Source organism: Bufo bufo, chromosome 8 (genome assembly GCF_905171765.1).
Source record: "Bufo bufo chromosome 8, aBufBuf1.1, whole genome shotgun sequence".
Classification (NCBI taxonomy): domain Eukaryota; kingdom Metazoa; phylum Chordata; class Amphibia; order Anura; family Bufonidae; genus Bufo; species Bufo bufo.
The window spans coordinates 194397444-194417782 of NC_053396.1; the positions used below are offsets into that span (position 1 = coordinate 194397444).

Genomic DNA, 20339 nt, shown 5'->3' on the forward strand with positions numbered 1-20339 from the left:
CATTATATCTTTTATTTTAGATGTTTCTCATTGGTTTTGCTTCCATTTCCTCTTCCTCCCCCACATTGTGTCCCACGTTTCTGACACGCTACCACGCTGCAGCTTTTTGCCATATATTTTAATTTTTCCCCTTTCCCCATTTCCGGTCCCTCATCTCCGCCTCGTGGTTGATTTTGACGCTATGTTTTGCACCATTGTGTCTTGGCTTCATCGGCCACAGCAGAGGAAATTGAAGGTAAGTGGTCATGCCATGTTCACCAGCCATTCTCAGACCGGCTCCCACTGGAGGTTAACGATGCGGGATGGGTAGCGAGGGGTGCTGTATATCTGCTGCTAGTATTTTTAGGGAACTAGCGGAAATGTTTAAAAGGCTAAACTAGAAATCTGTCAGCCATTCTGTAAGGAGTGCCATATATTATAGGGATTCCTGCAGGAAGAGAGATCTGAATCAAACGTTAAAGGGCTTGTTCTGGATTCTTATATTAATGGTCTATCCTCGGGGTAAGTCATCAATATCTGATCATCATGTTCATATGTGCCCACATTGCTGAGAAAATTGTGTTTTAATATATGCAAATGAGCCTCTAGGAGCAACGGGGGCGTTGTCGTTACACCTAGAGGCTCAGCTCTCTGCAGCTGCTGCATCCTCTGCACTTTGATTGACAGGGCCAGGCAGGCGTTCTGATGAGTTCACTGCCTGGCCCTGTCAATCAAAGTGCAGAGGGCACAGCAGTTGCAAAGAGGGCAGAGCCCCTAGGTGTAATGGCAACGCCCCTGTTGCTCCTAGAGGCTCATTTGCATATATTAAAACATAACTTTTCTCAGCAATGCGGACACATATGTACATGGGACCAACACAGATGCCTTCAGCTGCCAAGTGCACATGTAACAGGTCAGACAGTGTAGGGATCGACCGATTATCGGTTTTACCGATATTATCGGCCGATATTGAGGATTTTGAACGTTATCGGTATCGGCATCTATTTTGCCGATATTCCGATAACGTATTGGGAACACAGAACGCGCTGCTCTCAGCGCGTTCTGTGTTCCCTCCGCAGCACAGGGGAGAAGGAAGCAGTGTCTCCTCCCCCTGTGATGCCGCTGCTGCCAATAGCAGGAGAGGAGACAAGAGGAGGGGAGGGGCTGTGGCCGCTGCGCCACCAATGAAGATGAGTCTTTCATTAATTCATATACAGGAGGCGGGAGCTGGATGCAGAATCACATAGCCGGCTCCCGACCTCTATGAACGGCAGCTGCGGTCCGCGGTAGTTAACCCCTTAGGTGCCGCGGATCGCAGCTACCGTTCATAGGGGTCGGGAGCCGACTATGTGATTCTGCAGCCAGCTCCCGCCTCCTGTATTTGAATGAGAGACTTATCTTCCATGGTGGCGCAGTGCGCCCCCCCACCCAAGCCCCTTCCCCAGTATTAATCATTGGTGGCAGTGGCCACAGGATCCCCTCTCCCCTGCTCCTCCGATCGGAGCCCCAGCAGTGTAAGTCTGGGGCTCCGATCGGTTACCATGGCAGCCAGGACGCTATTGAAGCCCTGGCTGCCATGTTCAGCTCCCTGCTGCTGTGTGCACAGAGCACAGAGCAGCAGGGACAGTGTGATCTCCTATTCACCCTGATAGAGATCTATCAGGGTGAATAGGACAAGGGTTCTAGTCCCTAAGGGGCTAAAAGTTAGTAAAAAAAAAAAAAACACAAAAATATTAAGTATAAATGAAAAAGATTTTCAAAAAAAAATAAAATAATAATACACGTTAACAATAAAGATTAATTTTCAGCAGATTTGTGTAGGAAAAACATTTTTTTCCTCAAAAATAAAAATACCCAGAATATCGGTATAAATTATCGGCTATCGACCTGAAAGTTGACAAATTATCGGTATCGGCCCTAAAAAATCAATATCGGTCGATCCCTAAGACAGTGTCATAGGTACAAATCTGCTAATCAGAGACATTTCCTTACGGCAGCCAGAGCTTCTATTTCTTGTGAAATCCTACATGATATTGCAGTTCTGTGCAGGATTATAGCTCAGTTACTCAGATGGATTATATTTGCTAAACCTGTAAAATTCTTCTAGTCCGGCATCAGTCACGCCTTTTTAGTGCTGAATTATGAGACCTTCTCAGTCCCTCTGTCAGGGCTCACTTGTAGGGTAGAGCAATATCTTGAAGAAAACCAGAAATTAGAAATACCTCTGTTGCTTTTAGGTGACCCACAGCCTTGCCAAGAATAAGGTTCATCGTATTCCCACCCTCAGCCGGCATGCCCCCTCTCTACTGATAAGTAAATTGGAGTCTATTGGATGCAAGAGATTTATCTTCTAAGGCCTCATTCACACGACCGTTGTGTGTTTTGCAATTTGCGGAACGTCACTGACACCCATTGATATAACTGCCTATTCTTGTCCGCAAAACGGACAAGAATAGGACAGGTTATATTTTTTTTGCGGACCAAGGAATGGAGCAACGGATGCGGACAGCACACGGAGTGCTGTCTGCATATTTTGCGACCCCATTGAAGTGAATGGGTCCGCATCCAAGCCGAAAAAACTGCGTCTCGGATGCGGACCAAAACAACGGTCGTGTGCATGAGGCCTAAGGGAGAGATGGAGCATGCTTTCTGGCTGAGAGGGGCGATTTCGGGGCCTTTCTTCTTTGACTTGTCTTATTGATGATGGGTCCTAATAAAGTAATAGGGGTTGTCGTGTCATGTATCTGGAATCCGCTCAGCTTTTCTTTGACATGGGATGGGTGGACACAGCTTAGCTTCTAGGGGGATTGTATTGTAATTGTGCACTGAAAAACAAATCTCTTCCCTGCAGCATCCAATATCGACAATGTCGTTCTTGACGAGGATCGCTCTGGTGCCAGACGTCTCCAGAATCTATGGAGGTGAGGTTCACATTGGCTCAGTGGTTCTCCGGCAGCGATTTCTGGTTTTTCACATATTAAACTGTGCAAATAACTTTCTCCACAGAGACCAGAGAGAAGAGGAGCTGGGGGAATATTACATGAAGAAATACGCCAAGTCCTCCGTGGGGGAGCAGTGAGTCCATTCTTCTCCTGTATTCCACAATGATCTATTCCTAATGTATCTATGAATCGCTAATTCGGTCCATTCTCCCCCAGTATATATGGCGGCTCGGATGAACTGTCAGATGACATCACCCAGCAGCAGCTGCTCCCTGGCGTCAAGTAAGTCACATTTAAGCCTCATCTGCACTCCCGGACATCTTATTCCTGTTCGCTCTTTTCTTTTTTTCTTTTTTTTTTTTTTAAACTTGCCATTTTACCTATACCTCCTGGTCTTCAGCTATGGCCAAGATGCAATTCCTAGCATGCACTGACATCCCGAGACTGTCAGAGCAAGCTGAAGGTTGTAGTATTGCCTGCTAGTTTTTAGATTCATTATTGATGCTCCATTTTCCTTTTCCAGAGATCCCAATTTGTGGACGGTGAAATGTAAGGTGAGTCTCATGAGATGTTTCTTCTCAAAATGCTGCTGATGGGACTTTCCGTTGTGGGACTGTAGCTTGAACTCGTGTTTCCCTTTGAGGGATGGTTGCAGAGGACATGACAGTCACACAAATTGTCATGTTGGAATTCTTACTATTGTCACATGTTTTTTTTTGTTTTGTTTTTCCCCACATAGGGAAACCATATAGAGCAACTGAGTAGACATGGTCTTTCCCACCTCCCCCTTCATTTTAAAGAAGTTTTCCCTATACAAATATATGGCAAACGTGTATAACATATCCTATTGCGATGCCATAAAAAATCTGTGGAGGGAAAACGCCTTTATCGTCCATATGACCAGCAGGCTGTTTATTGCATTTATTGCATCCACAGGAAACATTTAACCTCAAGAAGTATTAAAAGTACAGATTATGGCATATATAGTATAAGTTTATGATCAGTGAGTGGGAGAAAGGACAGCACAGACTGTGTTCCTGCTGTCAACTCTTCCAACCCCAGAACAAGGAAGTAAACGCCTCATTCTGCTCCCCAAATTTAATCGAGTACCGTTCCACCTAGAATATTGTGGTGTCATTTGAAAGATGAGTTTCAGGGCTTTAATGGGAATACCCTCCAAGCATTAATCCCTACATTATAGCCAATGCAACTGTTCAAAATCTTGCAGTATGTCCTTGCCCATGAAGAGTTAAAGAGCTGTTTCAAGTATTATCTGTGTGGGTTTTCTGTATGCAACATGGTTTTAATGCTTGTGTCTGTGTGTGTCCCCCCCCCCCCCCCCCCCCCCCCCCCCCCCCCCCCCCCCCCCTGCAGATCGGAGAAGAACGCGCCACCGCCATTTCTTTGATGAGGAAATTCATTGCGTACCAGTTCACAGATGCTGTAAGTCAAACAATTCATCACTAGTGTGTATATATATATAATGAGATGTCGCTGACATGTTACCCACCTCCCTCACCTCTTCTGACCTTGTCTTGTAATGCGTCACTTGGCTTAGTTAGCTTTGTCTTCACTTTTCTGTTATGGATTTTATTTTTTGCTTTAGTCCAGAGCTTAGACAATCCTATTAGCGGACGTTTGCTTTCCACACATCCATGAAGCATGGCCATGTTGTCCTCACACACCTTCTCATATCTTCTTTCCATCTCCCTTCACCAATAGTCTTTCTTTTTCTTTGTTCACAGCCACTTCAGATCAAATCTGTGGTCGCCCCAGAGCATGTCAAGGGTTACATCTACGTCGAGGCCTACAAGCAAACTCATGTCAAACAAGCCATTGAAGGGGTGGGTAACCTGCGCATGGGCTTCTGGAACCAGCAGATGGTGCCCATCAAAGAAATGACCGACGTCCTGAAGGTGGTAAAAGAAGTCACAAACCTCAAGCCCAAGTCTTGGGTTCGGCTCAAGAGGGGAATCTACAAGGATGACATTGCTCAGGTATGTCCAAACATAAAACTGAATGCACTTACAGGGTTAGAAATGCAACATGTCCAAGTTCAGACCTAACTATACATGTAAATTTTTTATTGCTCTATAAGTGAATGTCCACCCCTTTTATTAATCTAAATAGGCGTCCATGTCTTTGCTAATTTATACATATATTTATATGCTGCTGCCACTAGAGGGAGCCTACTGCCAAGTGATTATACAGTGATCTCTTAACCCCTTAATGACCTGCGCCGTACATGTACGGCACTGGTGGACATGACTTAAGGACCAGCGCCGTACATATACAGAGGGCTAATCGGACAGGTGCAGGAGCTGCGCCCGCCCGATCAGCGGCACGGACCCGGCAGTCACTGCATACACCGGCATCAGTTAAAACACCGATGCTGGCGTGTTAACCTCTTGTATGCCGCAGTCAAAGCTGACTGCGGCATGCGGAGGGTACGGGTGCCCCCGCTGCAGAGAAGACAAGCCCGATGCCTTCCATAGCTGACAGCCAGTGCATTACAATACAGGTTGTATTGTAATGCATTGCAGAGGGGACAGACCCCAGAAGTTGAAGTCCCAGAGTGGGACAAAAAAAAAAAGGGTTTTTCATAATAAAAACAAAATAAAACACATAAAATTGTAAAAAAAAAAAAAAAGAGAACCAGAAATATTGGGTCCATAACGACGGGCTCTACAAAAATATCACATAATCCACCCCCTCACTTGAACGCCGTAGAAAAAAGAAAAACTGTGCTAAAATCATCAAAAGTGCAACACCAAGCAATCAAAAAGGCGTATGCCCCCAAAATAGTACCAATCAAACAGTCACCTCATCCCGCAAAAAATGAGCCCCTACATAAAACAATCGGGCAAAAAAACAAAAAAAAACTATGGCTGTCAGAATATGGAGACACTAAAACATGATTTTCTTTTTGTTTCAAAAATGCTGTTGTGCAAAACTTAAATAAATAAAAAAGTATACATATTGGGTATCGCCGCATCCGTAAGAACCTGCTGTATAAAAATATCACATGAACTAACCCCTCAGATGAACACCGTAAAAAAAATGGTCACCTTACATCACATAAAGTGAAATACCAAGCGATCAAAAAGTCATACACACCCCAAAATTGTACCGATCAAACCGTTGTCTCATCCCGTAAAAAATTAGACCCTACATAAGTCGCCCCAAAAAAAAAATGCCTTTCAGAATATGAAAAATCATTTGTCATATTTGGTATTGTCGCATCCGTAACAACCTGCTCTCTAAAAATAGCACATGATCTAACCTGTCAGATGAACATTGTAAAAAAAATTCTAATGAAAATGGTGCCTAAACAGCTATTTTTTGTTACCTCGCCTCACAAAAAGTGTAATATAGAGCAACCAAAAATCATATGTACCCTAAAATAGTACCAACAAAACTGCCACCTTATCCTGTAGTTTCTAAAACGGGGTCACTTTTTTGTAGTTTCTACTCTAGGGGTGCATCGGGGGGGTCTTCAAATGTGACACGGCAGCTTAAAATTATCCCAGTGAAATCTGCTCTCCAAAAACCATATGGCGCTCCTTTCCTTCTGCGCCCTGCCGTGTGCCCGTACAGCAGTTTATGACCACATATGGGGTGTTTCTGTAAACTACAGAATCAGGGCAATAAATATTGAGTTTTGTTTGGCTGTTAACCCTTGCTTTGTTAGCGGGAAAAAAGTGAAATTCAGAAATTTCATCTACATTTTTCCTTTAATTCTTGTGAAACACCTAAAGGGTTAACAAAGTTTGTAAAATCGGTTTTGAATACCTTGAGGGGTGTAGTTTCAAAAATGGGGCCATTTTTGGGTGGTTTCTATTATGTAAGCCTCACAAAGTGACTTCAGACCTGAACTGGTCCTGAAAAAGTGGGTTTTGGAAATTTTCTTACAAATTTTAAGATTTACTTCTAAGCCTTGTAACGTCGCAAAAAAAGAAAGTGTCATTTACAAAATGATCCAAACATGAAGTAGACATATGGGAAATGTAAAGTATTAACTATTTTAGAAGGTATCACTATCTGTTTTAAAAGCAGAGAAATTGACATTTTACAAATTGCGACTTTTTCCAAATTTTTTGTAAATTGGGTATTTTTTTTTTATAAATAAAAATGAAATATTTTGACTCAATTTTACCATTGTCATGAAGTACAATATGTGATGAGAAAACAGTCTCAGAATGGCCTGCATAAGTAAAAGCGTTTTAAAGTTATTACCACATAAAGTGACACTGGTCAGATTTGCAAAAAATGGCCTGGTCCCTAAGGTGAAAAATGGCAGGGTCCAGAAGGGGTTAAAACAGAATGCAGTAAGCGCCCCCTTGTGGTGGCTTTAGGCAGCGTGGATGGGATTCGGAGCTCTGCATAAAAATACTGACCACTGGAAAGATTATAGATGAATAGCCTCATAAGATGTAGAAAATTCCCATGTACACCGCCAGTGACAGCTTCTTATGAGGCAGCCGGAGCCCTTGGTTATGCAGTTGCCATATTGACTTTAAGATTAGTTGGGGTATTTCTGCCTTGTGAGGAGTGCAAACTTACATCAAACCTATTTTTCTAGGTGGATTATGTTGAGCCCAGTCAGAACACAATCTCTCTCAAAATGATTCCCAGAATCGACTACGAACGGATCAAGGCACGAATGAGTCTGGTACGTGGAATTTAATGATGGTTACCATCAGTGGGGGTATGCCATTGAAAACCTCCAGTATCCAAACATTAGTGTCCTTTTTCTTGCGGCTGAGTTTCCCTTTAGATGTGCTAACTTCATATCTTCTAAAATATAGAAAGATTGGTTCGCCAAGAGGAAGAGGTTCCGCAGACCTCCACAGAGGCTTTTTGATACAGAAAAGATCAGGTAGGAGCTTCTTAAATGAACACAAAGGGGGTCATGTTCTTGTTACATGCATGTTCTATTTTCCTGTACTGATCGGCGCTCCCCTCATCTGCACAGGTCCCTGGGTGGAGATGTTTCATCAGATGGAGATTTCCTTATATTTGAGGGTAACCGTTACAGTCGCAAAGGTTTCCTCTTCAAGAGCTTTGCAATGTCGGCTGTGGTAAGTTACCCAGTGGAACCAGTGTCTGTGTTGTGCGTAAGGCATAAGACGGTAGTTTTGGAAATGCTTATTGGTGTATGTCTTGGACATTTTTATGTTTTTTTTTAGATCACTGAAGGAGTGAAACCAACTCTGTCTGAATTAGAAAAGTTTGAAGATCAGCCAGAAGGGGTTGACCTGGAGGTGGTGACGGAGTCTACAGGTAAGATGAAAACCAATGTAAAAAAATGAAGGAGGGTAGGCTAGATTTCATTTTGCATTTAGAGCCCGTGTTTGGTGTGTACACCTCAAAAAGCTCCTGGTGTATACGCCAAGCATATCCACAGGGCTACATTAACCAAGAGAAGGTCCAAAAAATCAGATTGGTTGTTATGGACAACTAAGGGTACTTTCACACTAGCGTTTTTCTTTTCCGGCATAGCGTTCCGTCCTAGGGGCTCTATACCGGAAAATAACTGATTAGGTATATCCCCATGCATTCTGAATGGAGAGAAATCCGTTCAGGATGCATCAGGATGTCTTCAGTTCAGTCTTGACTGATCAGGCAAAAGAGAAAACCGCAGCATGCTACGCTTTTATCTCTGGCGAAAAAAACTGAAGACTTGCCTGAATGCCGGATGTGGCATTTTTTCCCATAAGAATGTATTAGTGCCGGATCCGGCATTCAGAATGCCGGATCCGTCCTTCCTGTCTGCGCATGCGCAGACTGAAAAAAATAAATGCTGGATTCGTTTTGCCGACTGATCCGGCATTTCAATGCATTTTTTTGACTGATCAGGCATTTTTAAGACTGATAAGGATCCTGATCAGTCTTTCTAATGCCATCAGTTGGCATACGTTTTGCCGGATCCGGCAGGCAGTTCCGGCGACGGGACTGCTTGCCGGATCTCTCTGCCGCAAGTGTGAAAGTAGCCTTAGCCAGTTTTCCTTTACACCAATTTTGATAAATCCCAGTCCCCTGTTTTTTTTAGAGAATGAAGAGTTAGCTTAAAAACCTGTGAGCCTCACCTCTGCCGCCCTCATCAGTCACTAGCAAATGGACATCTCAGCGGTTTCTTTTAGTCCCGTAGAGTTTGAGAGGAGCGGCAGCACGCAGGTTCAACCAACACTTCATTCAGACTTGTGGAGAACTCTAGTGATGAATAATCCACTTAGCCTTTTAGATTGGGGATATTATGGCACTTTGATAGGGGATAAATGTAAATTATGAGAACTATCAAAGTGCCATAATATCCCCAATCTGTATACGGTTTAGCCCTACTAAATTACAATATGGGCGACACACTTGGGTCTCAAGCGAAAATCAAAATATCAGCCTTGGATTTCTGCTGCAGAAAAAAAATCCACAATGGATCCTGCACTTATAACCTAAAGGTTTGTTCCTCTTGAATTTCGGGTATCTCCCTAGCACAATTCAGGATTGAGATTTGCAAGGTACAGGTTTGTTTGGTTTTTGTACATTGACCACTGAAGGCCCGACGGCTTGGGAACCCAGAACTCCACAGAGAAGAGCAGTTACACCTACGTAATCTCCTCACAACACAGATTTTTCTTCCAGGGAAGGAGCGTGAGCACAGTCTGCAGCCAGGAGACAACGTGGAAGTGTGCGAGGGAGAGTTGATAAACCTGCAGGGTAAAATTCTCAGTGTGGATGGAAACAAGATCACTATCCTGCCCAAGCATGAGGACCTCAAGGTGACGTCTCCTTTAAGGGCCTATTACTGTACTGTATGACATCCATATAGAAAGGGTTTTCTTCACATGACCTGGAAATTGTCGGTGCTTAAATAGTCTGTGCTGCTGTTGGCATATTCAGAACTAAGTTTGGTTTCAAACATCCTCTGATCCTTCACCTTGAAGAATATTCATTTTTTTACTTATTGTTATTATAGGATATGTTAGAGTTTCCAGCTATTGAGTTGAGGAAGTACTTCCGTATGGGAGACCACGTGAAAGTCATTGCAGGACGCTATGAGGGAGACACTGGGCTGGTTGTTCGAGTTGAAGAAAATTTTGTCATCCTCTTCTCTGATCTTACCATGCACGAGGTGAGTGTTCTTCCTGCATTACATTATTTCAGATATTTTATGGATTCTTTGCAATTTTCACTTCTGCTGCTCATTTTTCCTCCTTCTCTTTGCCCTTCCTCTAAGGCTACTTTCACACTAGTGTTTTTACTGGATCCGGCAGGGTTCAGCAAAAACGCTTCCGTTACTGATAATACAACCGCCTGCATCCGTTATGAATGGATCCGGTTGTATTATCTTTAACATAGACAAGACGGATCCGTCATGGAAAGTCAATGGGGGACGGATCAGTTTTCTATTGTGTCAGAGAAAACGGATCCGTCCCCATTGACTTGCATTGTGGGTCATGATGGATCCGTCTTGCTCTGCATCCCATGACGGAAAGAAACCCGCAGCATGCTGCGGTTTGCTCTCCAGTATGAGAATGCAACCAAACGGAACGGAATGTATTTTGGAGCATTACGTTTTGTCCCCATTGACAATAAATGCGGACAAAACGGAAGCGTTTTTTTCCGGTATTGAGACCCTATGGCGGATCTCAATACCAGAAAGTACCCTAATATGCATTCTCACCTCCCATTGCAGTTAAAGGTTCTGCCTCGAGACTTGCAGCTTTGTTCAGAAACTGCTTCAGGCGTAGATGTTGGAGGACAACACGAATGGGGAGAGCTGGTGCAGCTGGACCCACAGACGGTGGGAGTTATTGTACGTCTGGAGAGGGAGACCTTTCAGGTAAGAGACTGAAAAACGTCCATTGCCTTGAAATTTGGGATATGACTTCAGTGCAGACATTTCATGAATTTACAGTCTAATGTGATTAAGTTCCCCTGTGTGTCTAAACCAAATACCCCAGCCTAATCCAGCATTTCTTATGTGTCCTAGTTCATGTAATTTGCTTGACATGATGCTTTCTTTCTGCCTTGAAGGTCTTGAACATGCACGGTAAGGTGGTCACAGTCCGACACCAAGCTGTCAACAGGAAGAAGGACAATCGCTTTGCCGTTGCTTTAGACTCTGAGGAGAATAATATTCATTGCAAAGATATAGTCAAGGTCATCGATGGACCCCACTCGGTGAGGGAGATCAATACTTCTGTTTTTCCCCCTTGTCCCATACATGTATGTCATGGTCGGTCTTACCTTATGGCACCTTATCATAGCTGTACATCATGGTGATGGCATGTGTTCCGAAGCTGTGCAGTGATTGACAGCTGGGTGCTCACTGTAATGAGAGGAAAAAAACACAAAAAATAAAACTGGCAGAAGTTGTTTACTTTTGCATTCCCATGCAAAAAATATATTAAATGTGTTATTATTATATGTGCATTAAATGGTACCAATAAAATCTACAACCCTCAAAATCAAGATATAGATTATTAATTATAATATATATATATATATATATATATAATAATTTTTTATTTTTAAAGGGTCGTGAGGGTGAGATCCGTCATTTATTCCGGAATTACGCCTTCCTTCACTGTAAGAAGCTGGTGGAGAATGGAGGCATGTTTGTCTGCAGAACACGTTACCTGGTCCTAGCTGGAGGCTCTAAGGTTAGAATTGTTCAAAACCGGCATTAGTCTGGCGATATCTTCCGTATGAATGAACGCTAATTCTACGTTGCTTCCCTTGCAGCCTAGAGATGTGACAAACTTCACCATTGGAGGATTTGCTCCAATGAGTCCGCGAATCAATAGCCCAGCGCACCCCAGTGGAGGAGGTAGGGCATGATGATTAGTTGCCTGTAGCTTATATCTGAAGGGCAGTTCCCGTAGTATCCCCCCATGCATTATATTGAAAGGGTTTTCCATGTCTTAATGACGGCATCGATATCCGATCGGCTGGGTCCAGCTTTTGGCACCTCCACCGATCATCATCTTTTACTAGCTGGGGTTCCACAACCGGGCATCAGCTCAGTCCATTGTGTGGTAAATTCAAGTAAATGGGAGCAGCTCTGTAGTGACCAGGCATGGCATTGTGCCGATGTGTAGTTTCAGTGCTACAGGTAATAAAAACCACTGATTGTTGCGGATAATGGGAGTCGAATCCACCAGACTGATATTGATTATCTATCCTAAGAAAATAGTATCTCCCAGAAAACCCCTTTAACATAATAATGTTCCATCGTTCTTCTCACCTTATCTCAACAGCACAGAGAGGGAATATGGCCGGTGGAGGAGGAGGAGGACCAGGCAGAGGGAGAGGTCGCAGGGACAATGATCTCATTGGACAGACTGTCCGAATTTCACAAGGTCCCTACAAGGGTGAGTAACATTGCTGCTATTATGCATTAGACCCTACTTTGTATAGTGCTGGATCGCCACCACCCTGTCATGTCTTCCAGGCTATATTGGAGTTGTCAAAGATGCCACAGAATCCACGGCTCGTGTCGAACTTCATTCCACTTGTCAGACAATCTCTGTGGACAGACAGCGTCTCACCACTGTGTCAGTAATCAACTGTGCTAATTGTTTTACTCTTCCTAATGGGAACTTAGCAGCCGTAGTGACAGAAGTCAGGGTAATAATGCACGCCTAGATCTAGTGCATCAGAACCAGACATCCCTGACACCACAGTAATGACATCATTATAAGGGGGGGCTTTAAAGTCTTAAATAACTATTTAACCTCTGTCTTTTTCTTCACAGAGGTGCTCGTCGCCCGGGAGGAATGACCTCCACTCATGCCAGGACACCCATTTATGGCTCTCAGACTCCAATGTACGCCACTGGGTCCAGGACGCCAATGTATGGCTCACAGACGCCAGTTCACGATGGTATGTTTGTCCCCCGTTTTATTTTCCCTCCTTCTGTTACTCTGATTTTATCAGCCTTAGGGTCCATTCACACATCCGTGTGTGTTTTGCGGATCTGCAAAACACGGACAGCGGCAATGTGCTTTCCGCATTTTGCCGGCACTAAGAGAATATGCCTATTCTTGTCCGATATTCCGGACAAGAATAGTATATGTTCTATTTTTTTTCAGGATCGGAAGCGCGGGCCCGCAATTCCGGATCCGGGCCGCACATCGTGCAGCCCCATAAAAATGGATAGGTCCAAAATTCCGTTCCGCAAAATGCGGATTGGAATTGCGGATGTGTGAATGGAGCCTTAGTTGAAGGTGGTTGTAATAAATCATGACTCACACTGATAACTTGTATGTTTCATTTTACAGGAAGCAGAACTCCGTACTATGGGTCTCAAACACCTCTCCACGATGGCAGCCGAACTCCAGCTCAAAGTGGGGCCTGGGATCCCAACAACCCAAATACCCCTTCAAGGTGTCTCTTCTATATATTTTTATTCAAGAGGTTTCCTCTTGAAGACAACTCCTATCAGAGCATAATGGAGTCTTCTCCCATGAACTGCAATGGATAACAAATGTGTGCGAGCAGCTCCCTCTCTGGAGGGCTCGCACCGCCTTTGTATTCTGATAGACATGAAGTACGACATTTTCCCTGTAGCAGCCACTACAGAGGACATACCTGGCGGTGGCCTCCTCCAGCGAAATCGGTTGTTTGACGGGGGTGCTAGGAGTGGGGATGCTTTTTGAAAGGCATTGTCTCTAAGAAAACCTCTTTAATTAAACCTAGCAGACGGCTCTGTATTTGGCACTTTGGTGTCTTTCTACTCAGACCATCATCTAGATGTTGTGTTGTTGTGGCTTGGTTTTAATACTCTATTGGTATTCGCAGGGCGGATGAAGAGTATGATTACAGATACGATGATGAGCCGTCTCCATCACCACAAGGCTATGGAGGAACGCCAAATCCACAAACTCCAGGGTATCCTGATGTACCATCTCCACAGGTCAATGCACCTTTTCATCCTCAGACACCAGGAACACCTGCAATGTGAGTCTGTAGTGCAACTATAGTATCTGTCACTTTGCATCTAATCATTACTTTCCAGTCTAAATGGGTTGTATAGATAATATATTAGGCAGCTACCATCTAAGCAATGGCCTAGTATATTCTCAAGACTGGCATTGTGTGAGTGCAGAGCAGATATTTCAGTTCATACAGTTAATTCTGTATGAACAGAATTCAGAATGTAATAATGACATTTCCCTCCTGTGGTTCTTGGCAGGTACAACACAGACCAGTTCTCGCCCTACGCTGCACCTTCTCCGCAAGGCTCCTACCAACCTAGTCCTAGTCCGCAGAGTTACCATCAAGTGGCTCCAAGTCCTGTTGGCTATCAGAATACACACTCGCCAGCCAGTTACCACCCGACCCCGTCACCCATGGCTTACCAGGTAAGTTCTCCTTTTGCATTTAATTAGCAGATGTTTATGGCTACAAATGTAAGTCAATGTTCTGGTCTCTTTTCTTCCAGGCCAGTCCGAGCCCTAGCCCCATGGGTTACAGTCCAATGACCCCTGGAGCACCTTCTCCGGGTGGGTACAACCCTCATACACCAGGCTCCTCTATAGAACAGGTCTCCAGCGACTGGGTTACTACAGATATTCAAGTGAAAGTGAGAGACACCTTCCAGGACAATCAGGTCGTGGGACAGGCAGGAATCATTCGCAGCGTCACTGTAAGTCGCATGCCCGTAGCTGGCAAAAATCCTACCTTATTTCTGAATCATCATCTAAATAGCTGACAGGTCATCGGTACAGCATGTACACATATATAATACTCCTAATCTTATGATTGTCTGTTCTTCTGTATTTGTGACCACTTACCTAATCATTCAACAAACCTTGTGCAATGATAACGATCGCTGGTGTGACGTGTCATCCCGGCCACCACCCCTGCTGCCATGCAGTGAACAGGATGCAATGTTAAATTTTTGCAAAGGCCAATTTATTCCCAGGATTAGGGGGGGGTCACAGATTCACAGATCTTGGACACCTACGATCATAAAGTGGTGGCACATTCTAGTAATAGGTTATCACTTTTTAAGATGGGAATAATCCTTCAACGGCTGCACCTATGTCACGGTGTCTGCCCTCTTTGCCTTGGAGTCACTTTAATTATTATAGAAGTCATTTCCACACTCACTCTCTTTTCTTGTTTGCAGGGTGGACTTTGTTCTGTGCTGTTACAGGACAGTGACAAGGTTATCAGTATTTCCGGAGACCATTTGGAACCAGTTACCCCCACCAAAAATAGTCGGGTAAGCAAAAAATATTACCATCAACTTAAAGGGATTATCCCACGAACAGTATTTATCACCTGCCTAAAGTATAGGTGATAAATGTTGGATCGCTGGTGGCCCCCGACCACAGGGATCCCCAGTGATCATGAGAATGGAGGGTCCTGGATTCCCCTTTTATAAATGGAGTGTTAGTGTGCGTGTTGGTCCACAGCTCCATTCACTTCTATGGGAGCCACTGTCTAAGTTGGTTCCATGTAGTGGTGGACTGACATGCACACTAACTATCTATTCTGACAGGGGAATCAGGGACTCGCCATTGTCCAAAATTTATCACCTATCCATAGGATAGGTGATTAATTATTTTTGTGGGTTAGCACCTTTAATGTATTTAAAGAGGACCTTTCACTAGAATAAAACATCTAAACTAAGCATACAGACATGGAGACCGGCGCCCAGGGATCTCCCTGCACTTACTGTTATCCCTGGGCGCCGCTCCGTTCTCCCGGTATAGGCTCCGGTATCTTCATATGTTCGGCTCAAATGGGTGGAGCCCGCCGGCGTCTCCTTCTCCCAGGCTGTAGTGCTGGCCAATCGCAGTGCTCAGCTCATAGCCTTAGAGAAAAAAAAAACCTCTCAGGCTATGAGCTGAGCGCTGCGATTGGCCAGCACTACAGCCTGGCAGAAGGAGATGCCGGCAGGCTCCACCCATTTGAGCCGAACATATGAAGATACCGGAGGCTATACCGGGAGAACGGAGCGGCGCCCAGGGATAACAGTAAGTGCAGGGAGATCCCTGGGCGCCGCTCTCCATATCTGTATGCTTAGTTTAGATTTTTTTATTGTAATGAAAGGTCCTCTTTAAATTGCATTTTTAGATATTATAAGGTATTCTTGCCTTATTCCATAGGGGATTACTAATATTCCATGTGCAATAAGGAGATTTTTGTGAAACTCACCTGTAAAATCTTTTTCTCGTAATTTCCATTGGGGGACACAGACCATGGGTATAGCTTAGAGATATTACTAGGAGGGACACTATGCAAAAAAAGAAGCTCCTCCTCCTCGGGCTATACCCCCAGGCACCTCCAGGAGAACTTCAGTCGTTGCAAAAGCAGTAGGAGAAGGAGAACGGAAACAAAACCTTATGGAAACCATCACACAGCACACCCTAAGGCGTAAACCAAAAAAGGGGGCGGGAGCTGTGTCCCCCAATGGAAATTACGAGAAAAAGATTTTACAGGTGAGTTTCACAAAAATCTCCTTTTCTCGTTCATTCCATTGGGGGACACAGACCATGGGACGTCCCAAAGCAGTCCATGGGGTGGGAAAAAAGAACAAATCCAACACCGCCAGGAATAAACGTCCAGTAGTCAAACCGGAACCACAGCCTGCAATACCCTGCGCCCAAGAGCAGCATCAGCCGAGGCCAGAGAGTGTAACTGATAAAACTTTGTGAAAGTATGTAAGGACGACCAAGTGGCCGCCTTACACAACTGGGAAACGGATGCGCGATTGCGTCTAGCCCAGGAAGCACCCACTGCCCTTGTGGAGTGAGCGGTAATCCGCGACGGCGGAACGTGGCCGCGAGCGCGATATGCCGCAGCAATAGCGGAACGGATCCACCGCGCCACGGTGACCTTGGAAGCCGCCAGGCCCTTACGGGACCCTTCAGGAATCACAAAGAGAGAGTCTGAACGCCGGAAGGAAGCGGTAGCCCCCAGGTACACCTTCAGGGCCCTGACGACGTCCAGGGAGTGGAGAGCGCATTCCTTGGGGTTCACCGGAGAAGGACAAAAAGAGGGCAGGACAAGATCCTCGTTAAGGTGGAAGGGAGAAACCACCTTGGGCAAAAAAGAAGGCACCGGTCTGAGCACCACCTTATCCTGGTGAAAGACCAGAAAAGGTTCCCGGCAGGAAAGTGCGGCCAGCTCCGAAAACTCGCCTGATGGAGGTTATGGCCACCAGAAAAACTACCTTCCAGGTGAGTAAAACCAGAGAGATCTCCCTCAGAGGTTCAAAAGGCGCCGCCTGAAGGGCGCGCAGAACCAAGTTGAGATCCCAGGGGGGCAAGGGAGGCACATACGGAGGAACCGAATGCGCCACCCCCTGCAGGAAGGTTTTTACAGGTCTCAAAAAGGCAATGGACCTCTGAAAAAAGATAGCCAAAGCAGAAACCTGACCCTTTAAAGAACTGAGCGACAGACCCATGTCGAGGCCGGACTGGAGAAAAGACAGCACCACTGGGACAGAGAAACGTAGGGGCGAGTAGCCCGATTTCTCACAAAACACCAGGAAGGCCTTCCAGGTGCGATAATAGATTCGTGAAGAAGCCGGCTTTCGAGCCCTGATCATGGTTCTTACCACCGCATCAGAGAAGCCTCTCTTCCTCAGGATGGCGGTCTCAACAGCCACGCCGTTAAACGCAGCTGCCGTGAATTCTGGTGGAAGAGCGGCCCCTGAGACAAGAGATCCTCTCTGTCGGGCAGAGGCCACGGAACGTCCGCCAACATACGAGCGACGCTGGAGAACCAGGCGCGACGAGGCCAATCCGGAGCGACGAGAATGGTTGGTATCCCCTCCGCCTCGATCTTGCGCAGCACCTTCGGCAACAGAGGAATCGGAGGGAAGACGTAAAGGAGGCTGAACCGCTGCCATGGAAATACCAGCGCGTCCACCCCGTCCGCCCGTGGGTCTCGAGCGCGGGCAAGATACACCGGCACCTTGTGGTTGAGCCGGGAAGCCATCAAATCTACGTCCGGACGGCCCCATCGGTGGCAGATGTCCTCGAACACCTCCGGATGGAGAGACCACTCTCCCGGATCCACCTTGGTGCGACTCAGAAAATCCGCCGTCCAATTGTCGACTCCCGGGATGTACACTGCCGACAATACTGGAACATGAGACTCCGCCCATAAGAGGATCCTCGCTACTTCCCGCATTACTGCCCGACTGCGAGTCCCGCCCTGATGGTTGACATAAGCCACAGCCGTGGCATTGTCCGACTGAACCCGCACCGGGCGAGTCGCCAGGAGAGGAGTCCAATGGGAGAGGGAGTGGAAAATCGCCCTCAATTCCAAAACGTTTATCGGGAGACGGGATTCCTCCGTCGACCAGACACCCTGAACTGTGAGGTTCCGGAGAACACCTCCCCAACCGATGAGGCTGGCGTCGGTGGTGACTATCGTCCAGGAGAACGGAAGGAAGGACTTTCCTGACGATAGGTTCAGGGGAGACTGCCACCAAGGGAGAGACGCTCGAACTTGCCGGGACAGACGAACAGGAGTGTCTAGACCCCGAGGGTTCTTGTTCCAGAGGGCAAGGATCATCTGTTGTAGCGGACGAGTGTGAAATTGGGCGTACGGAATCGCCTCGAAAGAGGAGACCATAAGGCCCAGCACCCGCATGCACTCCCGAATGGTGGGACGTGGAGAGCGTAGAAGGAGCACCATTGCCAGACGAATCTGGGAAGCCTTGGAATCTGGAAGAAACACCCGAGAAATCGAGGTGTCCAAGATCATCCCCAGGAACGAGAGTCTCTGGGAGGGGTGCAGAGAGGACTTGGGGAGATTGATCAGCCATCCGAACCGTTCCAGGGATTGAACCGTGATTCGGATGCTGTCCTCGGCCTGTGGAAGAGACGGAGCTTTTATCAAGATGTCGTCTAGGTATGGTAACAAAGAGATGCCCCTGGTGCGAAGAAGCGCCATGAGAGGCGCCAGAATCTTCGTAAAAACTCGAGGAGCGGTTGCCAACCCAAAAGGTAGGGCGACGAACTGGTAATGACGCCCCCCTATGGCAAAGCGCAGAAAGCGATGGTGGGACTCTGCAATAGGGACGTGCAAGTAGGCGTCTTGAATGTCCACAGACGCGAGAAATTCTCCTGGAAGCAGAGAAGCAATAACGGAGCGAAGGGACTCCATGCGAAACTTCCGCACCCGTAGAAACTTGTTGAGAAGTTTTAGATCCAAGATTGGACGCACTGACCCCTCTTTCTTTGGAACAACGAACAGGTTTGAGTAAAAACCTGTCCCTTGCTCTTCTGGGGGAACGGGGGAAATGACACCACGGTCCAGAAGAGAGGAGACCGCAAAAAAGAGGTCCGAGGCCCTGGCTGGATCCCCCGGAACGCGAGAAGGGAAAAAACGTTCCGGCGGGCTGGACGCGAACTCCAACTTGTAGCCGGACGTCACCACTTCCAGAGCCCAGGCGTCCTGAACGTGAGCCCTCCAGACCTGTTGAAAGGAGAGCAGACGGCCCCCCACCACGAGGGGTGGGGGCACCCCTTCATGCGGAGGGTTGCTTGGGAGCAGGAGGACGGGCTGACTGCGCCCGAGGCCGCCAAGAAGGCTGGGGCTTGAAGAAAGGCTTCTTGCGGGAGTCCTGGGACCCCCCTGCCGATGAGGACGACGGCGTCCTGGCAGTGGAGAAGCGACGAAAGGACTGGCCCCGGAAACCTGAAGGCCGAGACCGAAAGGGACGCTTGGTCCTGGGCTGGGGTAGATGAGTGCTCTTGCCCCCTGTTGCGGCAGAAATGAATTCATCTAGTTGAGCCCCAAAGAGCCTGGACCCTTCAAAGGGAAGGTTAGCGAGGGATCGCTTGGATGAGGCATCAGCATCCCACACCTTCAGCCAGACCTCCCTGCGCTGAATGACAGAGAGGGCCGAAATATGGGCAAATAGGGAGCCGATGTCCATTGAAGCCTCACAGAGATATTTAGACGCTTGAGACATCTGGATGATAAAATCCAGAGTATCTGCAGAGGCGTCCTGCTCTGACAGATCCTGGTGGTGGCGCTGCAACCACGTTGTAAGGGCTCTGGCGACCCAAGCCGACGCAAAGGCCGGTCGCAGGGAAGCGCCCGCCAGCGAGAAGATGGATTTGGAAAGCGAATCCAAACGTCTGTCCACCGCATCCTGCAGAGAGGAACCGTCTAGGACGGGAAGGGCCGTGTTCTTGGCTAACCTGGCCACCGGAGGATCTACCTTAGGGGAAGAAGTCCACTTTTCTACTGTGTCAGCTGGAAAAGGATAAAGCGTATCCATACGCTTGGTGGCCGAAAATTTTTGATTAGGTCGATCCCAAGCTTTTGATAGGACCGCAGTGAATTCCTCGTGAATAGGGAACACGGCGGACTCCTGTTTCTTGGGTGGAAAAAGGGAGAACTCCCGACTAGTGGAGGGAGGAGAATCCCCTTGTATATTAA

The 20339-nt window shown here is 46.6% G+C and overlaps 1 protein-coding gene across 2 annotated transcripts in view; it reads left to right on the forward strand.

Annotated features, from left to right (window-relative positions):
• SUPT5H (SPT5 homolog, DSIF elongation factor subunit) overlaps nt 1-20339 on the forward strand; it is a 35864-nt gene that overhangs the window by 13060 nt on the left and 2465 nt on the right. Inside the window, exons 5-29 of one of the 2 annotated variants that reach the window (XM_040442553.1) lie at nt 221-235; nt 2831-2900; nt 2986-3054; nt 3138-3203; nt 3445-3475; nt 4296-4364; nt 4667-4918; nt 7504-7593; nt 7730-7800; nt 7897-8002; nt 8111-8204; nt 9561-9697; nt 9895-10050; nt 10615-10761; nt 10956-11102; nt 11459-11584; nt 11667-11751; nt 12179-12295; nt 12376-12478; nt 12679-12806; nt 13205-13310; nt 13725-13883; nt 14119-14287; nt 14368-14571; nt 15058-15153. In XM_040442553.1, the coding sequence (XP_040298487.1) occupies nt 221-235; nt 2831-2900; nt 2986-3054; nt 3138-3203; nt 3445-3475; nt 4296-4364; nt 4667-4918; nt 7504-7593; nt 7730-7800; nt 7897-8002; nt 8111-8204; nt 9561-9697; nt 9895-10050; nt 10615-10761; nt 10956-11102; nt 11459-11584; nt 11667-11751; nt 12179-12295; nt 12376-12478; nt 12679-12806; nt 13205-13310; nt 13725-13883; nt 14119-14287; nt 14368-14571; nt 15058-15153 (2813 nt within the window). The remainder of the gene's footprint in view (nt 1-220; nt 236-2830; nt 2901-2985; nt 3055-3137; nt 3204-3444; nt 3476-4295; nt 4365-4666; nt 4919-7503; nt 7594-7729; nt 7801-7896; nt 8003-8110; nt 8205-9560; nt 9698-9894; nt 10051-10614; nt 10762-10955; nt 11103-11458; nt 11585-11666; nt 11752-12178; nt 12296-12375; nt 12479-12678; nt 12807-13204; nt 13311-13724; nt 13884-14118; nt 14288-14367; nt 14572-15057; nt 15154-20339) is intronic. The other variant, XM_040442554.1, reaches the window with a different exon arrangement.